The following is a 15352-nucleotide window of genomic DNA, read 5'->3' on the forward strand; positions in this document are numbered from 1 at the left end:
CGCTCCACTGGCTGGGACAGTGTGCCAAGTGCTGGGACAAGTCCTTCTTTCTTGCAGTTCCACCAACTGTCCAGCTTGAAGTATCATCGCGACTGCAGCCTCCAGTGCAGTGAGCAGAGTGTTTCCGGGTGGAAAGGTTCCATATTACCCAGGAGATTCATTGCCTCTTGCATAGACCTTGTTGAAACATAATGCACAATGTGTTTTTGACAGGCAATGCCTGTGCATAGTACTGCAGTTGTATATTGTTTTGAGAGGGGGTGGAGAAAAGAGAGGGATGATTCAGTGAAAGAATCTGGTGAAGAAAGAAACTTAGCTTTTAACCTAACTGGATCAACCTGACTAGCAACCAGCTGCATTTGCTCTTTTGTGTTTTTCATAAGGGGCTTCTCATACAGGCAACAGGAGAGAGAGTAATCAGATATCATGCTCACTGTACGCATAGGTAAGTCATATTTTCCCATAAAATGCCAATGTTTTATGTTTACTGAGAAATCTGTATGTCAACCTGTCAATACAGTATTTGCTTTAAGAACAATGACAAGGTAATCTCTTGTAGGACAAATGGTGCATAAAACACAGGGCCCCAGAAGTAAGTTGCAAAGCCAGGTTTTTTTAAAGCATGTTTTATGTATTACTGCTCAATATATGTTTTAATAGTGTCTATAGAGTACTACGGAATAACTTATTTTATGAACAGATGAATAAACAAGATTATAAACAAAATATTTTTTCCAATAGAGGGGCGAAGACTACCAACCAACAATGTGGTTTTACTTGTAGAGCAGTCTTCTATTTATCTCTTGCTCAGGCCAGTCCGGTGTTATTAACCCTTTCCTACTGTAGGGTGAGTGTAGAAATATACTTTAGTGTTTAGTGTAGGGCCCAGATCCTAGCTTGTGATCCATGAAAGTACTGACTTCCTCATATTTCATGCATTTACTGTGTCAATAGGAAATTGGATTGAACATGAGTGAAATCAGCCCTTTGGTTGTAAATGTTACAGTTGTAGTCATGCAGTCATTGACAGCTGTCTATGGTTGTCCACAATACATAAGTGACTTGATGATTATCCCATATAAGTACGATATCCCCATTATTTATCTTGCAGGCCTTCTTCCAATCATAGCAGTGCTTGGAATCATTTTCTTTGCCGTTTTCCTCATAATGCGGTCTCAAAGTAAGTCTCGATGACAATGTTTGTCACACAAGGACACATTCATTTGATAACGACTATTAATTACATGCTGTTAATAAAACCGGCATAACATTTGAATAAACGTTTGTCATCTAGCCTAGCTACTGATGAATTTATCAGGAAAAGTGTTAATGTTTTCTTGAAGAGTAAGTACCCGCTACAATAGTTCCCATTCATAATGATACACGCTGCTCCTTCCCCCTATTACTCTAGGCCACACCCTCTCCTGGTATCCTGAGTTTCCTGGTCCAGAGTGGCTACAGGTGCCTAATGTACCCAAAGAGACCAGTGAGTAATCAGAAGGATGTGTATTTCCACCTGTGCAACATGTTTGGGCTACTAGCATCCACATATTCAACATTCAAACAAAACAAAGTTATAGCTGGCAAGGCCAAAAAGTTGGTCTATCCCATCAAATGAATGGTATGGGGAACCATTAATATGTGTGATTGTGTGTGTTTCTCCTCCTGAATACTTGCGCAGCCTCCAGACAAAGACCGTGTGGCATCCCAAAGCCCTGTCCAGAGGGGGACTTCAGCTTTTTAATCGCCAGTGGAGCTGCTAATGTGGTTGGACCCAAAATCTGCATGGAGGACAAAATGTAAGGAACATATCCTTGTGTGTGTTGTTACAGGTTTTTTCCATTTATGTTTTGGGGTTGGACTTTTAGCACGTAGGGCTCACTGTGACCTTGTTAGTCAGTATGTGTTACACCTGTGCTGGTTGCAATGTCGTTAGTGGGAAGGTGTTTCACCTGAGCTTGCCCAGATGCTATTTAAGAGTGGCTGGCCCACTGTTCCAGTTGTCTTGATAGATCCGAAGGGTTAACACCTTTAGTTGGTGCGCCCTATTTTTATTTTGTAGACCAACAAGCCTTCATCTGGTTTTGCGCCACACTTTTGTTTTGCTTCCTGTCTTTACATTTGGTGTGTGTTTTACTTTCGTTTGCTTTTTCTTGGGCAAATTCAGTCGGCGCTCATGGTGGGTGTCTTTTAGGTTCCTGTTGTTGCTAGTCAACCTTTAGTGGACACCACCATGAGTCTTTCAGAACCCCTCCTAAAACCCCACCTGTTTTGGTTGTTGGTCAGTGAATCTTTGTTAGTGCCCTATTCTGTTTGAGCAATTTTTTGTTTTTTTGCTGGGGAACGTGTGTGTGTGTGTGTGTGTGTGTGTGTGTGTGTGTGTGTGTGTGTGTGAGTGAGTGAGAGCGATATCTTGATGTAGAGTGCCCTATTATTGTTCACTGTTGGGGGGGGTTGTCAGGTTGTGAGACTCTGTTCTATGTTCTCTTCAGGGTTATGGGTTATGTGGAAGAAAATGTTGGGTATGGAATTAACATTGCTGTTGTGAACGGTAAGTCAAAAGGTTATATACACATAGTATTAACAGTTTTATAATTTTACATCTTGTATTCAGTGTTAATCTGATTTTTAAATACCTAATTAGTCTCTTTTTCACACAGGGAAGACTGGGGAGGGTATGAAGACAGCATTTTTTAACATGTATGATGGTGGTAAGATGGTTTACAGCCCCTATAAAAAAAAATTGGCCAGAGGAGCATGTACATTGCCTAGTGACCATCTACACACCACATTGCAGTTTTCACATTTTGCAAATCTAAATGGTTTAAATTGGGGACTTTTTTTTTACCAATCTACACAACATACTCCACATTTCAAAGTGAAATAAATTATATATAAAAATACAATTATATCCCAGTGTTATGTATTCAGAAGACTGAGGCAGGGTTTTATCTAACCTTTCATATTTCTTTGAGCCTAGCAAACTGCCCAGTCCCTGCCGGTGACAAGCATACCCATAACATGCCACCACAATACTTGAACATACAGAGTATCAACATTGCATTCACTACACATTACTGACCTGTATGGGGGAAAAAGGAAGCCCGTGTTAAACTCCACTCTAAATCATTGATTCTGTTCGCAAAAAGGCAGTTAAGTAATATTCAAGACAATACAGCAAAGAAATATACTTTTTGGAATAAACTGAAGGTTTGGGTCAAATCCAGTACAACACACAGTGAATCACTATTTATTTTCAAGTATTGTGGTGGCAGCATTATGTTATGGGTATTCTTGTCACCGGCAGGGCCTGAAGAGTTGGTTAGGATCAAATACATTTGAAAGGAGCAAAGCTCAAGAATTGAGCACATTTTATTGCCGAAGACATACCAGAATGGCTTTCCAAGAGGTGTTGAGTGGTCCAGTCTATCCTGAATTAAATTTGCGTGAAAATCAGAGACATACAGAGTATACCAAACACCTTCATAATATTGAGCTGCACCCCCCACCACCACATAACAGCCTAATTTCATCGGTGCCTGGACTCTACAAGGTGTCAAATCAAATGTCACAGGCTCCGAATGCAACGGGTGTAGACCTTACCGTGAAATGCTTACTTACAAGCCCTTAACAAACAATGCAGAATATTTGCTAAATAAACTAAAGTAAAAAAATGTACACAAAATAACTAACGAGGCTATTTACAGGGTGTACCGTTACAGAGTTAATGTGCGGTGGTACAGGTCAGTTGGGGTAATATGTACAGTGGCAAGACAAAGTATGTTAACCCTTTGGGATTACCTGGATTTCTGCATAAATTGGTCTTAACTTTTGAGCTGATATTCATCTAATTCACAACAATAGACAGTGTGCTTAAACTAATAACACGCAAATGGTGTATTTCTTGTCTAAATGTAATATATTTTAAACGTTCCCAGTGTAGGTTGGGAAAAGTATGTGAACCCCTTGGCTAATGACCTCCAAAAGTGAATTGGAGTCAGCTAACCTGGAGTCCAATCAATGAGACGAGATTGGAGATGTTGCTTGGAGCGGCCCTGCTCTATAAAAAACTCTCACAAAATGTAAGTCTGCTATTCAAAAGAAACATTGCTTGACGTGAACCATACCTCGAACAAAAGAGATCTCAGAAGACTTAAGAATTGTTGACTTGCATAAAGCTGGGAAGAGTTACAAAAGTATCTCTTAAAGCCTTGATGTTCATCAGTCCATGGTAAGACAAATTGTCTATAAATGGAGAAAGTTAAGCACTGTTGCTACTCTCCCTAGCAGTTGCCATCCTGCAAAGATGACTGCAAGATCACAGCGCAGAATGCTCAATGAGGATAAAAGAATCCTAGAGTGTTAGCTAAAGACTTAGAGAAATCTCTGGAACATGTTAACATCTCTGTTGATGATTCTACGATATGTAGAACACTAAACAAGAATGGTGTTCATGGGAGGACACCATGGAGAAGCCACGGCTGTTAAAAAAAAAAAAACATTGCTGCACGTCTGAAGTTCGCAAAAGACCACCTGGATGTTCCACAGCGCTACTGGAAAAATATTCTGTGGACAGATTAAACTAAAGTTGAGTTGTTTGGAAGGAACACACATCACTATGTGTGGAGAAAAAAAGGCACAGCACACCGACATCAACCTCATCCCAACTGCAAAGTATGGTAGAGAGAGCATCATGGTTTGGGGCTGCTTTGCTGCCTCAGGGCTTGGACAGTTTGCTATCATCGACGGAAAAATGAATTCCCAAGTTAATCAAGACATTTTGCAGGGGAATGTAAGGCTATCTGTCCGCCAATTGAAGCTCAACAGAAGTTGGGTGATGCAACAACACAACGACCCTAAGAACAGAGGTAAATCAACAACCGGATGGCTTCAACAGAAGAAAATATGCCTTCTGGAGTAGCCCAATCAGTCCTGACCTCAACCCGATTGACACCAGACATCCCAAGAATATTGCTGAACTGAAACAGTTTTGTAAAGAGGAATGGTCCAAAATTCCTCCTGACTATTGTGCAGGTTTGATCCGCAACTACAGAAAACATTTGGTTGAGGTTACTGCTGCCAAAAGAGGGTCAACCAGTTATTAACCGGTTCACAAACCGGTAGGGCTTTCTTCTGACACCGCCTAATATAGAGGTCCTGGATGGCAGGAAGCTTAGCCCCAATTATGTACTGGGCCGTACACACTACTCTCTGTAGCGCCTTGCGGTCGGATTCCGAGCAGTCGGATGCCATACCAGGCAGTGATGCAACCAGTCAGGATGCTCTCGATGGTGCAACTGTAGAAACGTTTTGAGGATCAGAGGGCCCATGCCAAATCTTTTCAGGGGAATAGGTTTTGTCGTGCCCTCTTCACGATCTTGTTATTGTCCTGGTACCACACTGCCAGGTTTCTGACCTCCCTGTAAGCTGTCTCATCATTGTCGGTGATCAGGCCTACCGCCGTTGTGGTCGGCTAACTTAATGATGGTGTTGGAGTCGTGCGTGGCCACACAGTCATGGGTGAACAGGGAGTACAGGGGGGGACTGAGCACGCACCCATGAGGGCCCCCAGTGTTGAGGATCAGCATGGCAGATGTGTTGTTGTTTACCCTTACCACCTGGGGGCGGCCCATCAGGAAGTCCAGGATCCAGTGGCAGAGGAAGGTGTTTAGTCTCAGGGTTGAAAGCATTCCACAGGGATGCTGGCCCATGTTGACTCCAATGCTTCCCACAATTGTCAAGTTGGCTGGATGACCTTTGGGTGGAGGACCATTCTTGATACACGTGGAAAAACCCAACAGCGTTGCAATTCTTGACAAAAACTGGTGCGCCTGGCACCGACTACCATACCCCGTTCAAAGGCACTTGCCCGTTCACCCTCTGAAAGGAACACATACACAATCCATGTCTCAATTATCTCGCGGCTTAAAAATCCTTTAACCTGTCACCTCCCCTTCAACTACACAGATTTAAGTGGATTTAACAAGTGACAACAGTAAGGGATTATAGCATTCATCTGGTCAGTCTGTCATGGAAAGAGTAAGTTTTGTATACTCCGTGTATTGCTGTCCATCAATGATTCCCAACCAAATTTACTGAGCTTGAGCAATTCTGACAAAAACAATGGATATACAGAGTTCCGTAATTATTGGCACCCTTGATAAAGATGAGTAAAAAATATATAATACAAATACTGAGCTATATTCTATGCTAAATCAAATTGGAAAATTATATTTTATACTAATACAATTAATCAGATAAAAAAATACAAAATAAACCGTAATCAAAAAAAAAAAAATGGGGTCAACATTATTGGCAACCCTGTTTTCAGTACTCCAGCACTCTCCCCTTGTGAGAATAATGACAGATTTTTTCCAAAATGTTTTGAGAACACATTGGGATGGATTTTAGACCCTTCCTCCATACAGAGTCTTCCCAGATCCTTGATATCCTTTGTCCGCGTTTATGGACTGTCCTCTTTTGATTCAAACCATAGGTTTTCAATGGGGTTCAAGTCCGGAGACTGAGATGGCCATTGCAAGATGTTGATTTGTGGTCAATTAACCATTTCTTTGTGGATTTTGATTCATGCTTTGGATTGTTTTGCTGGAAGATCCACTTGCGGCCAAGTGTCAGCCTCCCTTCAGAGGCAACCAGGGTTTTGGCAAAAAATGTGCAGTTATTCAAAATGAGTAAACTGTAATGGCTTCCAACGATGCTTCCACCAAGTATTAACTGTGAGGTGTGAAGGCATGCAATAAAGACTTAATATTTAAAAATGTATTTAGAACATTGTCTATCATCTGAAACTTTATTATTTAAGGCAGCAAAATGTGAAGATTGCAATGGGTGTGTAGATTTTCACTAGGCACTGTATTTCCTGCTTAGCAACATTAGTTAAATGCATCTCCACCCTTTCCATGATCGATTTCTGTACCTTGTTATAAATGTTGAGATATTAACCAACCAGATACAATCATTCCTGTATGGGTTGGTCAACCATATCCAGCACATTGAAAACTAAAGTACAATTTTTCTTAAAATAATACATAGATTTTGTTCAATTTGAGTGTACATAATTCTAATTTCCACTCCTCAATAAAGAAGAAAACCACTGATCATGTTGAAAAGCTGACATGTTATCCCTGTCTTGCAGATATTGAACCTCTGGTGGAGTTTCTGGAGTCCATTGAGAATGGATCCATTGTGTTGATTGCCACCTACGATGACCCAGCTACAAAGTGAGTCACATTTCATTTTAACACTAAACCAACTTTCATGGCAGAATTTGACCAATATGGTCATCCAGGATACTATATGATAATGCTTTGGGATCTTTGGAGTGTGCACCAAAATCATTTAATTAATTGAAGCGCTCTGCATGCTCATATAAAGTCCTATCGCAAGCCTATTCATATTGTTTTTAGTGATACAATTAATGATGGTAGTGAGGAAAAATACTGAATGCTTTTAGTAATTTATTGACAGATTGAACGAAGAAGCAAGGAAGCTTATCAGAGAGCTTGGCAGCTCTGCTATCCAGTCATTAGGTTTCAGAGACAACTGGGTCTTTGTTGGAGGAAAAGGAGCAGATGTCGAGAGTACCTTGGAGAAGGTAATACCATACCAACGTTTATAATATGTTTTCACTGTCTCTGTTATCCAGTTTTTTGGATTGCACCTGCAGTTCCCCACTTTTTACTTACATAATTTGAGCTGGATGAGCTATGTGTTTATGTTGCTGTTGCAGGAATCTAATTGATCCGTTTCCCCCCCACAGCATATTAAAAACAATAGGGACAAAAACAAGTATGACTCCTGGCCAGAGATGATTGAATTGCAAGGATGCTTACCACGTTATTTGGAGTGATTGGTACCAAAAATGTTGTTATCCTGCCAGACTCCATATCCACTGTAAACATTTGCACATGTTGTGATGTTTGTATTACTCTAAAAAATGCATAATAAACAACAGTTTGGCCTTGTCTATGAAGTATTTTTTTGGCAAAATACAGAATTATCTGTTTATAACACAGATAATAGAGCTTGTCAGTCTATAGTCCTACAAACGGGAAATTAGTTACCTGTGGTTCATTCAGCCATTTTTATTGGGGAAATTGATGGGGAAAGAATGGGGTTTTGGGATAAATGCCGAAAATAAGGTCTGTAGTTAGAAGGTCTTATATGTTTTGTTCTATTAGATCAGTAAATCAGCTTTTAGTTTTCTTGCACCTTATTTGTGGAACGTTCTTCAAAATATTCTTAATGTGATGTTTTGGTGCCTCAAGGGCAATTCAGAAAGCTGATTGAGGACCTTATTACTGATGAATGTGTTTTTTTATGACCGTGTCTTTCTAAAAGCAATATGTATTTATATGACAGATGTGCTTATAGGCGGTGTCATAAAAACAGAATTACATTTAGACACACACACTATACAGAGAGAGCAATGGAGTGGGAGGATTCTGCGCTGGCCTGACCAGTTGATCAGCTAGCTACTGTACATGGTTGACACTGCAGCAAGTTTAGCCAGTTGATCTAGTGTTGACCGAATGTGATAGTTAGCTATTGCCACACACCTGTTTACTCTGTTCACTCTTTATGCCAATGACAAGGTGGCTAGTTAATTTAGCCAACAAGCAGAGATCCTATTATTAGCTAAAAACAGGAGATTAAACATTCTGTTAGATTGAGATTCTGGGTTAGCCAGCAAACTAGTTCGCTACATAACCATTTAGTTTGCACACACCCTCAAAACACAATTTCAACTGCAAAATTATATAAGAAAAATGTCCACATAGTCGGGACGGCAGTGGAGAAGGTGAAAAGCTTCAAGTTCCCCCGTGTACATATCACCGACGACCTGAAATGGTCCACCTACACAGACAGTGTGGTGAAGAAGGCACAACAGTGTGTCTTTTACCTCAGGAGGCTGAAGAAATGTGTCTTGGCCCCCTAAGACAAACTTTAACAGATGCACAATTGAGAGCATACTGTCAGGCTGTATCACTGCCCGCAAACGCAGGGTTCTCCAGAGGATGGTGCAGTCTGCCCAACGCATCACCGGGGGGCACACTGCTTGCCCTTCATGACACCTACAGCACGCGATTTCACCGAAAGGCCAAAAAGATCATCAAGGACAACAACCACCCGAGCCATCCAGAAGGCGAGGTCAGTACAGGTGCATCAAAGCTGGGACCGAGAGAGACTGAAAAACAGCTTCTATCTCAAGGCCATCAGACTGTTAAATCGCCATCGCTAGCTGGCTACCACCTGTTTTTATTTTCATTTTATTTTTTATTTTACCTTTATTTAACTAGGCAAGTCAGTTAAGAACACATTTTTATTTTCAATGATGGCCTAGGAACAGTGGGCCTTGTTCAGGGGCAGAGTGACAGATTTTTACCTTGTCAGCTCGGGTGTCAAACGCTCTAACCACTAGACTACCTGCCGCCCCTGCCGCCCCACCCGGTTACTTAACCCTGCACCTTAGAGGCTGCTGCCCTACATACTGTGTTACTCATACTGCTTTAATCATTTCATATGTATATACTGTATTCTGTTTTACCTTATTTTAGTCAATACCACTCTGACATTGCTCTTCCTAATAATTATATATTTCTTAACTCCATTCTTTTACTTTAGATTAGTGTGGATTGTTAGATAATACTGCACTTCTAGAGCTAGGAACACAAGCATTTCGCTACACCCACAATAACATTCGCTAAATATGCATATGTGACCAATAAAATTTGATTTGAAAAAGCATAACAAGCAAATGTCTTGGTATTTGCTTCCTAAAAGCCTTGATTATATTTCACCATCTTTCATTATTAGTAATTCATTGCAATAGTATCAACATTAAAAATTATAGTAATTATGAAAATAACCATTCTAACCTGTCTTGCTTTCTTTTCAGTTTGCATTAGCCTCAAACAAATTAGGAGAATTTTACACATAACTAAACCCACCCACCCCAGACTTTACAAAATGTGATTTTATCTGATTTGTTTTTCAAGTGCTACACCATGTGTGTGTGTATATATATATATATATATATATATATACACACACATGGTGTAGCTCTATATACTATATATATATATATATATATATATATATATATATATATTAGTACATCCTCCTCCTCTTCCACGTTCTACCCCACACAACTAAAGTGAAACCACTTGTGACAGTTTTCACACTGGACCTCCTTGCATCGACCACACGAGGGACTGTTGACTTCAAATGTACTTTTTCTTTTGTGGCCTGTTGAGAGAGAATATGCATTTAATAAACTGTGACAGCTAGATAATGGTGAAGTCTTTACGTCAGTTGTACATCAGATTCAGTGGTTAGAAATACAACAAGGGGGGATCAGGTGACCCTTGAACGAGATGGCCGCGTGAACTAAGAGCTCCGCACAAGTAGTTTCCAATTCCTAATCTTACCTCCACTCCAAGTTCACACTCATTTAGCTTTAGTAAGAAAAAGTCATGGCGGCTACAAAAGGCGACACTACAGGTGACATTTTTACCCGGACTCGAGTATTAGCGACGGAAAAAGCCTCCAAGAAGAAGCTAGCTTCAGAAAAAACTAGCGCCATTAGCCAGGAGCAAGAGAACCCGCTCCCCCACGAGGCACAACGAATGCCAACCTTGCACTCTGTCGAAGACATCCTCTCTGAGTTGAGATCCCAACGTACAGAACTAAACACCAAATTAGATGCCATTAACTCTCAGCTCAGTGCGATAGGGGGCAAGGTGACAATCCTGGAAAACGCATTGCCTGACATCAACAACAAGATAACCATAAACGCGGGGCGCCTGGACGAGGCAGAGGGGCGAATCCTATCCATGGAAAACTTATTGACAGATGCCATGGAAACAATAGCATATGCTAAAAAGAAAATCGAGCATCTGGAAGAGAAAACAGAGGACCTGGAAAACAGGGGGCGAAGGAATAATTGTGTTCTATTCAATCTGGGCGAAAAAGAAGAGGGAAACATGCCACTGATCCGCTACCTGCAAGACAAACTTCCCGAGTGGCTCCACCTGCCCACCGACAGGCCCATAGAACTCGAGAGAGCTCACCGAGCACTGAGGCCCCCATCAGCAGCCAGACAACCACCGCGCCCAATCACCATACGTTTCCTGAGATTCACCGACAAGGAACGAGTCCTACAGGCGGCGAAAAACAACACCATCAGTGGGAAACGCCAAACTCGCTTTACACCAGGACCTGTCACCTGGAATACGCCGAAAGCGCCGAGAATTTGACGAAGTGAAGAAATACTCCATTGACCGAGGCATCTTCAGGGGATTCAAATACCCAAACGAGCTCAGGATTCTTCACCAAGGAGCCTTGCGACACTTCAAAACTCCCGAAGAGGCAAAACGTTTTTTGAAAGACAATCCTGGCCAATGAGAAACAGACCAATGACTAAATGCGATTAATGCCATTACTAAAGGAGGTAAGACGACATATAGCCGATATCCAGAGACCCACCCCCTAAATGTCATTATATCCGTCCAATTTATATTTATTTTCCTTCAACTGAGAGGGATGGGCTGTATAGCCTAACCTAGGCCTACTAATGTTTCAGCCTACTTTTATTTCCCTGTTTTTTGTTGTTGTTGCTATTATTACCTGGGGTTCCCTATGTCCCTTGGGGGAGGTATATGTAGGCTGGGCTATTGATTTTATTTTTCTCCCCTCTTTTACTGAGGTCTGGACGAGGGCAACTGTGTTATTTACTCAATGCGGGGTGGAGAGGATGAGGCATTTCTTTGGTGGGGAGAGGGAGACGTTGTGCGTTGCTAACTGTTCCCGGTTTTTGTTTTATTCGGAACACAGAATTGAGACTGAGCGGGGGGGGTAATAGATCCAACGGGATGTGTCGAGTTGTTTGGGAACTCGGCTGGTGTGTTCAGAGATTATTATTTTATGTACACCATTTATTTTCCTTTTATGTGAACGCAGCTGTAATTACTACCCACTTTTACCCTGCGAAGACTTGCACTAAAAGTTTGATTACTGCTCGATGACGATGACTAGTACCTTAAATCTATTGACATGGAACTGCCATGGTCTAGGGCATGCAATAAAACGAAAAAAGATACTATGTGCTCTAAAAAAGGAAAAAGCAGACATTGCGCTATTACCTCTGTGATGCTGAACATGCCAAACTCCGCAGAGCTTGGGTGGGACAGGTGTATTTCTCATCTTTCAAATCAAACAGTAGAGGCACAGCCATACTTATCCATAAAAATGTTCCATTCATAATAGACAAAAACATATCTGATCCGGAGGGGAGATTTATTTTGATAACTGGGTCACTATATGGTCAACCAATTACTATATTAAACATATAAGCCCCTAACACAGATACTCCTGCCTTCATGTCAAAAATTATAACCCTGTTCAATGAGCATTGTGTCTCCTTTGGTGTGGTAGCCGGAGATTTTAATTGTACCCTTAACCCAACCCTAGACAAATCATCTCAAGTCCCCACCACAAATCCTAGATCTGCAAAGATGTTGAACTCTCTTACTAAAGAGATGGGGCTGATAGATATCTGGAGAGAGAATAATAGCTCATCTATGGACTATACATACTACTCTAATGTCCATAACACCTACTCCCGTATAGATTACATTTTTATCCCAAAGAGTTTCATAAATTCAGCCACTTGTACAATCGGACCCATAGCACTTTCAGATCACGCCTTTGTCCACCTCCGCTTTGACCTCTGCAAAAACATCCTGAGGTCAAAGAGCTGGAAATTCAACACCTCCATGCTATCAAATGACGAGTTCCATACATTGGTAACTACATGGATAGACAACTACACACAAGACAATAAAGATTCCCCTGTTTCTCCGGCCACAATGTGGGACGCTGCTAAAGCCACACTAAGAGGTCATCTAATTGCATATGCTTCCTCTAAGAAAAAAGCAAATGGAAGCACACAGGCTAGATCTTGAGAGGGAGCTGGAATGCTGTGAAAAATACATAAACAATCCCTAGACAGCACTTCCTGGAGTCATCTTAAAGCAGCCAAAGCCAAACTGAATTTGGACTACACTCGGGAGATAAAAAAGTTTTCTTTACTAAACAGAAATACCATGAGTATAGCAATAGGCCCAGTAGATTGCTTGCTTACCAATTAAAAAAGGAGCAGTCAGAGCGTACAATCATGGCTATCCGAACAGCAGAGGATGAGGTCACATATGACCCAAAAAAGATCAATTGAACTTTTCATGATTTTTACTGCAAACTATATACCTCTGAGAGAAAACACACGGAGGCAGAACTCCACTCTTTCCTAGAGGGAATCTCGCTACCTAAACTATCAGAGACCGACCAGGAAGATCTCAACTCCCCCTTCACTCCTGAGGAGATCCTGGAGGCAATTACCTCCATGCCACCTAATAAGTCCCCAGGCCCAGATGGATTCCCCAGAGAGTTCTATAAAGCTTTTTGGCCCCAGCTCAGCCCTATGTTCATGCCAATGCTGGAGGATTTTTGCAAAAACGGAGTTCTCCCAGACTCAATGCACACAGCTCGCATTACAGTGTTGCTAAAAAGGACAAGGACCCCTATCCTGCTCGTCCTTCCGGCCCATAAGCTTGTTGGATTTCGACTATAAAATAATTACCAAATTGCTCGCCAAAAGACTAAACACTCTTCTTCCCAAAATAATAAAAGCGGACCAAACTGGATTTATTAGAGACGGATACTCTTCTGATAACATTCGCCGTCTTTTTGATATTATTGATCAAGTAAACGCACAAAAGACCCCTGTCCTGCTGGCTTCACTGGATGCTGAGAAGGCGTTTGACAGGATGGAGTGGAGCTTTCTGTTTTCAGTCTTAGAAAAGTTCAATATGGGCCCAAATTTTATTAAATGGATCAAATCACTATACTCTCATCCAAATGCCATGGTGACTACTAATGGACTGAACTCTGACAGATTCCCTCTGGAACGGGGCACAAGACAAGGGTGCTCGCTGTCCCCGCTGCTCTACTTGTTGGGGGCGGAGCCTCTGGCAGAGCTGATAAGGAGCAATCCAAGTATTATGGGTGTTTCTGCAGGTGGCCTGCAGCACAAGATTTCGCTTTACGCGGATGATGTCTTGCTCTACATATCCAACCCTGAGAAATCCCTCCCTCTCATTTTAGACACAATTGCCCAGTATGGCAAGTTCTCAGGTTATAAGATCAATTTTAACAAATCCACTGTCTGCCCTCTCAATATTACACTCACCAGCTCTATGAAGACACTTTGTCCTTTCCAATGGAAAACACAGGGGTTTCAATACCTCGGGATCTTCATAACACCAGATCTGAATAGCCTTTTAAGGAAAATTATCTTCCACTCCTGGATCGAATCAAGAACAATCTCCAAACCTGGATCTCCCTCCCAATTAGCTTAGTAGGAAGAATTAATGTAATCCGTATGAACGTCCTCCCTAGACTGAACTACTTATTTCAGATGCTCCCATGCTATCTCCCAGTTTCCTTCTTCAAAACAACTAACCAAAGCATCACCAAATTTATATGGGGCAATAAAAAACCTAGGATCAAGTTTTCCACTTTATCAAAACCCGAATCTAAAGGTGGCCTTGCCCTTCCCTCCCTTCAATTGTACTACTGGTCTGCCCAAATCCGCAACATGCTAACATGGATCACAAACAGACAAGAGTCAACGTGGATTCAGATAGAAGCCCAATCCTGTGGTTCATTGCCCTTAAGCTCAATTATATTCATTAATAACTTTAGTGAAGTGGAAAACATAGCCAAAACCTTTGCGATTTACAGCACCCTACTAGCGTGGAGGGACTGTAAGAAATACCTGGGCATTTCCTCCCAAATATGTTCTCACCTGCCTATAGTAGGCAACCCAGACTTGCCAAAAGCCCTGAGGGATGCCAACTTTAATCTTTGGCATACTCTAGGAATCAGGACCTTTTCAGACCTATTTCATCAGAAAACCACTACACTGAAATCCTTTCAAGAGCTCTGCAGTGAATTCGATGTGCCAAGATCCCATTTTTTTTAAATATCTTCAAATTAGACATGTCATTTCCTCATTTACCTCCAAGAGGAGGTTTAGAACTCAGTTGAACGAAGTTGAAACCCTTCTTGTCAGAGCACAATCCATTAAAGGCTAAATATCTTGCATCTATAGACTCCTTTCTGAGAAAGGAAGCTCCTCCTTTACTCCTTTGAAAATAATCTGGGAAAAGGACCTTGGTCTGACTATTAGTGATGAGTTATGGGCGGAGGTTTGCGACAAGGTATACTGCTCCTCTACCAGTGTAAAAATTAAAGAATCTAATTACAAATT

The 15352-nt window shown here is 41.5% G+C and overlaps 1 protein-coding gene across 3 annotated transcripts; it reads left to right on the forward strand.

Annotated features, from left to right (window-relative positions):
• Window positions 1-122: 122 nt before the first annotated feature.
• On the forward strand, window positions 123-7987 carry LOC115134131 (protein FAM3C-like). 3 transcript variants are annotated; one of them, XM_029667801.2, is made up of 10 exons: window positions 123-445; window positions 560-592; window positions 1112-1180; window positions 1412-1486; window positions 1682-1799; window positions 2493-2551; window positions 2661-2675; window positions 7157-7241; window positions 7489-7615; window positions 7781-7987. In XM_029667801.2, the coding sequence occupies exons 1-10, from the start codon at window positions 427-429 to the stop codon at window positions 7868-7870; spliced, it is 690 nt and encodes a 229-aa protein (XP_029523661.1). In that variant the 5' UTR covers window positions 123-426; the 3' UTR covers window positions 7871-7987. The 3 variants fall into 3 exon arrangements, with proteins under 3 accessions (XP_029523661.1, XP_029523659.1, XP_029523660.1); XM_029667799.2 differs by having other exon boundaries at window positions 125-445; window positions 2661-2711; XM_029667800.2 differs by lacking the exon at window positions 560-592 and having other exon boundaries at window positions 128-445; window positions 2661-2711.
• The last annotated feature ends 7365 nt before the right edge of the window (window positions 7988-15352 follow it).

The sequence above is a fragment of the Oncorhynchus nerka genome, linkage group LG9a (genome assembly GCF_034236695.1).
Source record: "Oncorhynchus nerka isolate Pitt River linkage group LG9a, Oner_Uvic_2.0, whole genome shotgun sequence".
Classification (NCBI taxonomy): Eukaryota; Metazoa; Chordata; class Actinopteri; order Salmoniformes; family Salmonidae; genus Oncorhynchus; species Oncorhynchus nerka.